General features: G+C 37.0%; 1 protein-coding gene across 1 annotated transcript; it reads left to right on the plus strand.

Annotated features, from left to right (window-relative positions):
- The first annotated feature begins 1,276 nt into the window (after nt 1-1,276).
- On the plus strand, nt 1,277-2,542 carry LOC125861454 (uncharacterized). The gene is made up of 3 exons (XM_049541349.1): nt 1,277-1,397; nt 1,480-1,612; nt 2,236-2,542. The coding sequence occupies exons 1-3, from the start codon at nt 1,277-1,279 to the stop codon at nt 2,540-2,542; spliced, it is 561 nt and encodes a 186-aa protein (XP_049397306.1).
- Nucleotides 2,543-9,050: the final 6,508 nt, after the last annotated feature.

Here is a 9,050-nt window from a genome sequence, read left to right on the forward strand (position 1 = left end):
CTTTGTCAGCAAACAAAGGAGGAAGACCACCTATCAAGCGTTCTTTCCAGAAATCCAGATGATAGTCTGGACGAATCATAACCTTACTAAGGAAAGCATGTTTGTATTTAATGAAGTTGTCTAGAGAAGGACAATTGAGGTTGTTCAGGATTTGGAGACTCCTATACTGAAAGAGTTTGGGCTCGATAATGAAATGCTTAGCGTTATGATAGAAAAGTGTGGCACAAGCATCTTCCCTAGTAACTTAAGAAGTAGTCTCAATGGCTCCTTCGGTTTTGATTACGGTTTCTGTTGCAATAGCATTGTAGATGAGGTGCTTGGCTTCATTTGTTTCAGTAGTTCTCCCACCAATGTTTTAACATGCTAGTGAAACCTGCAGCAATCATGATAGCAGCTTCTTTGTCAGTAGAGCTTCTAATTTTGTATGTTGTAATACCAACTACCATTTCATGGAGCTTGTTGTAGATTTGATGCTCAGCTAGACCATGAATGTTCCATTCGATGATGCCTCTTCCTTCATGAGAAGAAGTGGATAAGAAAGCATTTTCCTCATACTGAAGGTCTGGGAAAGAAGGACAGTTATGATAATTTTTCATGTTATGAAAACAATCATTTGAGAGTTTATGTATGAGAGAGTTTTTTTCTAGGAGGGTAGACATTCTTTTGGTTTTTCCCTTCTTTGGTGGAAATATTGAAGTTGGAAAGTTGTTCATTGATTTTGTCAATGACATTTCCAGAAATTTCAAAAGTATCTTTGAATTTACGGAATTTTTCTCTAGAGAACTCAGTGAGTTTGAATCATGGGTTCGATTCAATTTTATGACTGGATGAAGTAGAAGATGGACTAGGTCTTCCACTAATGGATGATTCAAAATCTTCTATTTGTCTGGAAATCGAATGAAGAATTTGGTTGAAGTAGTTGTTTTGTTCTACTACTCGATCTATGTCAGCTGGAGTGACGAAAAAGGAAGGCTTATCACATTTTTCTTTGAAAGGAGAAGCTTTGTTGATGGTTCGTGCAACAGGAATATTGAGTCCTTCAAGAGGAGGAGTAATAGATTCAACAACCTTGTAAGAAGTTGTATACCATTTGTTGATGATCATTTGAAGAGTTTCGATTTGATTCTCAAACTTCCCGGTCATCTCAAACCATTTGAAGAATTTGATTTCACAGCCGATCCCTTCTCATGTAAGCCATCTATAAGTCCCTGAAGGCTTCTCTTTGTTGAAGAGTATAGGTAGCAACATACCATTTTCTCTTTGTCTGGTTGTCTGGATGAGTCCAAAGTTTGTGAAGGATACCTTGATTAGGATTGAAAGTATCACCTGTCTTGAGCATCGTGATCCATCTTGGTTTTTTCACCTGGGGTGGCTCCATCACGCTAGCAGTGGGGCTAGTAGGCTGATCTTAATAAAATACTTTAGGGATATCTCAAGAAAAGTCTACTCCGGTGACTTTTCCTTTGTTGTTATCAACAGGAATAGCTTCAGCTTCAGCTTCCTTAAAGGTTTTTGAAGAAGAAGTAGGTCTAGGAATGGGTCTCAAAGGACACAAAGTTGACGGACTAGACCAAGATGATCTTCTATGTGATGAAGATCTAGTATCAGAATTGTCAAGGAACTAGAGTTCTATAGACCCATCACGGAACTGAATGACCCTTTCAATTTGAGATCTCTCAGAGTGAGAGGAGAAAGGTTGGGTTATGGATTCAAAACACCAATCATTGCTGGAAAGTACATCGTTCCAATTGAGAAGTCGAGGGACAAAAATAGTACTATGTTCATGGTTGGCTTCCATAAGCATAGTTACACCTTTCTGGCTCTCAGTAAGAGCCTTTGATGCAAGAGTGGTTTTCAGAAACCTATAATAAACCCGATAGATAATCGCTATCTCACGAGTATTGGCTTTGCTAGTGAAGTTCTTAGTTTTGACATTGAGTGTCAAGGAGTCTATGGAATTAGGATCACTAATGTCAATAGAAAAGTTAGGATAACAATTGAAGTATATCGGGCAATCAGTGAGGTTACTCTGTAGGACTCCTAACAAAGAATCATCAAAATTAAGAAAACGGTCATCTCGAAGGAGGACACAAACAGAAATATCAAGGCCTTTACGTAAAAGGGGCTTAACAACCACTTGCACCAAACTAATATGCAGATAGTTAAAATCAGTTCTATAACCATTTATATCACTATCTTTTAGCAAACGAATAATTTCTAAAGTATTATTTATAGAAATGGAGGTGGAACTTTGCTTCTGGATTTCACTAAAGCCTTTGAGTTGGTGATTGCTAACTCATGCTTTCCGAAGAAGGAGAACCACGTGGTTACCTTTCGTGGCTGGATAGCTAAGACTCAGATAGATTACTTACTCCTTAGGAAGGGTGATAGAGGTCTCTATAAGGATTGCAAGGTTATCCCAAGTGAAAATCTTACTACCCAACACAAGCTTTTGGTGATGGACCTAGAAATTAATAGGGATAGGAGGAAGAAGATTGTTTTTGATATACCGAGGATTAAATGGGGTGGCTTGGAGTGGTAGTGGGGATGCGGACACCATGTGGAATAAAGCAGCTAGTTGCATTAGGGAAGTTGCTTCAAAGGTGTTAGGGGTATCAAGGGGTAACTTTGGAAGACATAAAGGAGATTGGTGTTGGAATGGGGAAGTCCAAGGCAAAGTAGAAGCAAAGAAGGCGGCATACACAAACTTGGTGGAGTGCGTATATGAGGAAGAGAAGCGGACGCTTAAGAAGGTTTATAAGACAACAAAGACAGAAGCTAAGTTACCAGTTACAAAGGCTAAGACGACAACTTTCGAACGCTTGAATGTCGAGCTGGGGGACAAAGTTTGGGATAAGAAATTGTATAGGCTCGCAAAAGGAAGAGAGAGGAAGGCTCGCGACTTGGACCAAATGAAGTGTATCAAGGATGAGAAAGGCAAAGTATTGGTGGAAGAGACCTCCATCAAGCAAAGATGGTGAAGATACTTTCACAAACTTTTAAATAAAGAAGGGGACAGAGACATTGTGTTGGGTGATTTGGCGCACTCTGAAAGACTTCCGGACTTTAGGTACTGTAGGTGTTTTAGGATCGAGGAGGTTGTACGTGCTATTGGTAGGATGAGTAGGGGAAGAGCGACTGGACCCGAAGAGATTCCGGTGGAATTTTGGAAGAGCACGGACAAAGCAGGTATAGAGTGGTTGACTGGGTTGTTTCATGTTATTTGTAAGATAGCAAAGATGCCTGATGAATGGAGGTGGAGTACAATGGTTTCGTTGTATAAAAACAAGGGTGATATCCAAAACTGTAACAACTACAAGAGTATCAAACTGCTAAGCCATACTATGAAGATTTCGGAAAGACTGGTGGAGATGAGGGTGAGAAGAGGGGTGTCCATTTCTGAGAATCAATTTGGATTCATGCCGGGACGATCGACTATCGAAGCCATTCATCTTATACGAAAACTGGTAGAAACATATAGAGAAAGCAAGAGAGACCTACATATGGTGTTCATTGACCTTGAAAAGGCCTATGACAAAGTACCGAGGAATGTCCTCTGGAGGTTCTTTGAGGCTAAAAGTGTCCCGATGATTTATATTAGGGCGATAAAGGACATGTACGGTGGAGCCAATACTCGAGTTAGAACGGTTGGAGGAGACTCAGAACATTTCCCAGTTGAGATGGGGCTGCATCAGGGATCAGTCCTTAGCCCTCTTCTATTTGCTTTGGTGATGGATGAGTTGACGCGGTCTATTCAGGAGAAGGTCCCATAGTGTATGTTATTTGCTGATGACATAATACTGATTGATGAGATGCGGGACAGAGTTAATGCGAGGTTGGAGGTGTGGAGACAAACGCTGGAGTCCAAAGGGTTCAGGTTGAGTAGGACCAAAACAGAATATTTGGGGTGCAAATTCAGTGATGCGTTGGATGAGGCAGATGGGAAAGTGAGACTTGACACACAGATCATTCCTAAGAAAGAAAGTTTTAAGTATCTTGGGTCTGTAATCCAAGGAAGTGGAGACATAGGCGATGATGTCACACATCGCATTGGCGTTGCTTGGATGAAATGGAGGCTTGCCTCTGGAGTCTTGTGTGATAAGAAAGTTCCACCTAAACTTAAAGGTAAGTTCTACAGAGTGGTAGACTGGCCTTGTTGTATGGAGTAGAGTGTTGGCCAGTCAAGAACTCACATGCTAAAAAAATGCATGTTGCGGAGACGAGGATGTTGAGATGGATGTGTGATCACACTAGGAGCGATAAAATTAGAAATGAGGTTATCCAGGAGAAGGTGGGAGTGGCCTCTGTGGTGGACAAGCTGAGGGAAGCGAGACTGAGATGGTTTGGGCATTGAAGAGACGGTGCACAAACGCCCCAGTGAGGAGGTGCGAGGGGATGGTTGTAGATGGTACGCGGAGGGGTAGAGGTAGGCCTAACAAGTATTGGGGAGAGGTGATTAGACAGGACTTGGCTCAACTTCACATTACCGAGGACATGACTTTAGATAGAAAGGAGTGGAGATCGCGTATTAAGGTTGAAGGTTAGTAGGGTTAGTGTGTTGTCTTTCCTTGCGAGGGTATGGGTTGGTAGCGTTTGTAGTAGTCCTAGCCTTGCACTTGTAGTTCTTGTGTGTGATACATATAGCCATATGTTGTTTACTGCGTTTCACCTCTCACAATATTTTCTTGATGTTACTGTCTCCTTTGTTGATTATACATTATTTTTCTTATTGGATGTTATGTTTTATATACTGTTTCCTCTTCTTTTACTTGGATTTAATTTACTTGAGCTGAGGGTCCTCCGGAAACAGCCTCTCTACCTCCACGAGGTAGTGGTAAGGTCTGCGTACACTCTATCCTCCCCAGACCCCACTTAGTGGGATTCACTGGGTATGTTGTTGTTGTTGTTGTTGGTAAATCTTTTTAAAAGGTTCTTCTGGAATATTCTAGTTTTGGAGATCATTTTCAAGTTTAGCAATCTTAGTTGCTTGAGAAGATAAATTAACACTATTTAAAATATGTTGATTATTTTCCATAAAATGAGAATACTGTCTTAAGGGAAGCAGTGCAAAATATTTCAGCAAGTATAACAATAATAATACAATAAACATGCAAGCATGTATGGAGTATTAAAGCATATATCAAAGTTCCAAAATAATGTTTCTAAGGGAGTGTCTATTTAATTACTAGAAATAATATTAAGACCTGTGAGTCTACCATTGCTATAAATAATTCTTTATAATTTTTTTTCAGTTTAATTACTGGACAATATATTAAGACCTATGAGTCTACCATTGCTATAAATTATTCTTTAGAAATTATTTATTTGCTGAAAGATAATGATATCAATGGTTATAGAACTGATTTTAACTATCTGCATATTTAATGCGAAAATATGAGTGAAAAAATGGTGGGACTCTATGGAATGTTTCCCCGACTCATTAAGGAGGTCCTCATAGAGTTTTTTCAGAAAAATATTTCGAGTGCCCTTGAGGCGCCAAAATCCATGGGTTAATACACACGAATAATGGCCAAATTCGGGTGATACGTAAATTTTGACTCGTAAATGTGAAAATATGCATTGAAAAATTGGCGGGATCGTACATAATGTATTTCCAACTAATTACAGAGGTCCTAATATAGTTTTTTTAGGCTAAAAAATTGGGTGCCCCAAAAGGCGCCAGATCCATGGGCTAATACATAAGAAAAACAGTGAAATTCAAGTAACTCGAAAAAGTTGGATCGTAAATACAAAAATATGAGTGGAAAAATGAAGGGATTGTACGTAATGCTTTCCCAACACATTATAGATGTCCTCATATATAGATTTTTCAAAGAATTTTTTTTTGTTCCCCATGACACCAAATATATGGGCTATTACACCCGAAAATGGTGAAATTTGAGTAATTCGTAAAAGTTGACTCGTAAATGCGAAAACATGAGTGAAAAAATGGTGGAACTGTATGTTATGATTCCCCAACTCATAACGGAGGTCCTCATATAGTTTTTTTAGAAAAAAATTTGGGTGTTCCAAAAGCGTCACATTCATAGGCTAATACATATGAAAAATAGACAAATTCAGGTAATTCGTAAAAATTTGCTCGTAAATGCAAAAATATGTGTGAAAAAATCAGCGAGACTGTACATAATACTTCCGAAACTCATTATTTATTTCCTCATACATGTTTTTTAGAAAATCTTTTCGGTAATGATCAACAAGTGTCCCAGTTTCGGATCCATAAAGGTAGAAAACTCACATAATTAGGTGTGATAACTAAAGCTTGACCAATATAGCATGGAACTTAACGCTGGATAAATCAACACATAAAAATGGTGAAATTCTTCATATTCATAAAAGTTTGTTCATAAATGCAAAAATATGTGTGAATAAATGGCGGGACGGTACGTAAGGTTTTCCCAACTCATTACGGAGGTCCTCATATAGTTTTTTCACAATAAAATTTTGTTACCCTAATGGCACCAGATCCATGGGCTAATACACAATAAAAACACCAAACTTAAAGTAATTCATAAAATTTGGCTCGTAAATGCGAAAATATGCGTGAAAAATGGCGGGATTGTATGTAATGATTCCCCGAACTCATTACATACGTCCTCGTAAAGTGTTTCAAAAAAACCAATTGAGTGCCCCAAAGGTGCCAGATCCATGGGTTAATACACATGAAAAATGGTGAAATTTGGGTATTTCATAAACGTTGGTTCGTAAATATGAAAATATGTGTGAAACAAAATTGTGGGACTGTACATATTGCTTCCCCAATTTTATACGAAGGTATTCATATAGTTTTTTCAGAAAAAAATCGGGTGCCCTTAAGGCGCTAGATCAATGGGCTAATACACAAGAAAAATGGCAAAATTCAGGTAATTCATAAAAGTTTGCTCGTAAATGCAAATATATGTGTAAAAAAAATGACAAGACTGTACATAATACTTCCCAAATTTATTACGGTTTTCCTCATATAGTACTTTTTAGGAAAGATTTTCGTTGCCCCGAAGGCATCAGATTAATGGGCAAATACACACAAAAATGGGTAAATTCTTCACATTCGTAAAAGTTTGTTCATAAATGAAAAATTATGAGTGAAAAATGGTGGGACTATACATAATATTTTTCCAACTCATTATGGAGGTCTTCATATTGTTTTTCCAGAAAAAAATTGTGTTACCCGAATGGCACCAAATAGATGAGCTAACACATATAAAAACACAAAACATAAGGTAATTCGTAAAAGTTGGCTCGTAAATGCAAAAATATGGATGAAAAAATGACGGGATTGTACGTAATGCTTCTCAAAATAATTACATCGGTCCTCATATAGTTTTTCAGAAAAAATAATTGGGTGCCCCAACGTAAAAGTCATAGTTCTTTGGAAATGTCGCAACACTATAGAAAAATCACAACCCTTCAGATATATTACAATTCATCGGAAAAGCTATAATTTTTTGGAAATGTCACAACCATTCCATGTTAAAAGGTATTTGCCTTTACTATAATATAAATGAATATAATACAATATAAAATATAGAAGATATACTAAATTTGGTGTTTTAAGTTGGAGGTATTACAATAATTTAACATTTAAATTAGGTAGTTCATTCTTTACGGTAGTATAGACAAAAAAAGATAGCTATAGATTTGCCTAATTTTAACTACATATTAAATTTTAAAAGATAAAGAAGACTTTTAATTAAAGGATCATATGTAGAATATATATAAATGTATTTTTACTTTGTGGTTAAAGATGCGCCCCACCCACAAGAAAAAAGAACATTCTATATTTAACTGAATAAAAATATAAGTAATACAAATAAATTGGAAAGAAAGGAGTACTTATCAAATCTATTTTGGACTCTTCAAACAGGTTTTTGATCAAATCATTTTTCTCCAATAGTTTAAGACTTTTCACAACCTGAACAGCAAGTTGTAGTTTGTGTAATGTTAAATCATTAAAATTCTTGTCAAGTTGAAGTTGCTGCAAAAGTATATTAACTATCAAGATAGTTTTCTCATTTGAAGTTGATTTATCTCACTCCCCTTGTTGAACCATTTTTTGTTGATCTATCTAATTTATCCAAAAAAATATATTCTAATTGCATAATTGAACAACTCTCACAACCTTCCTTGTTTTAAGACGAAGAACAAAAAACATACAAAATTCATAGAATAGAAGTGTGAGAAAACCCCTATATATATAGACAACACAAGATAGAATAAAAAAGTGCTTATCATGCCTTATCAGATAAGTAACAACCCTTCAGAAAAATCACAACTCTTCAGAAATGTCATAACTCATCGAAAAAGTCACAACTCTATAGAAAAGTCATAACCCTTCAGAAAAGTTACTACCCATCCATTTGAAAAGATGTCACCTTTTAATATAATATATAGTAAATAAATATATAAATATAAAATATAAATGTCACACCCCAAAACCAGATGTCATGGCACATGCCCAAACCCCACCGGACACGCCAGCCTAACACCCAAAAACCCGACGATACAGAATTTATAAAACAAGAATAAGATAGAAACATAAGCGGAAGTCTTTAAATAAACTCAACATAACCCCAAAATTGGTTGTCACATGTACAAACCTCTAATACGGAATCTGAATAAAATATACAAGTCTCATAGTAAAGTTCTAGAATAGAACAGAACAGTAAATATAGATAACTTGAGGGCACGTCTGGAATGAACCACTACCTCTCAAGTAAGTCTGGAAGCTCTAATCTGAAGATGAGTAATAACCCGGATTTGATAGGGCTATCAACCTACACAACTGAGTAGAAGCAAGGGTGAGTACCAAAAGCAACAGGTACTCGCAATTAACACTAAACTAAGCTAAACTAGCAGCTACAAACAACTCCTTTCAATTCCAACTGAACCACCGAAACTTCATTCTAACAGCGAACCAACAACCTATACTACACAATTCATAATCAACAGATATATCCAACAGTGTCTCAACATCAACCTCATATCCTCATGTAAGAGCAAATAGATCATATATCACATGAAGAGGGGCAAAT

This window comes from Solanum stenotomum, chromosome 4 (genome assembly GCF_019186545.1).
Source record: "Solanum stenotomum isolate F172 chromosome 4, ASM1918654v1, whole genome shotgun sequence".
NCBI lineage: Eukaryota > Viridiplantae > Streptophyta > Magnoliopsida > Solanales > Solanaceae > Solanum > Solanum stenotomum.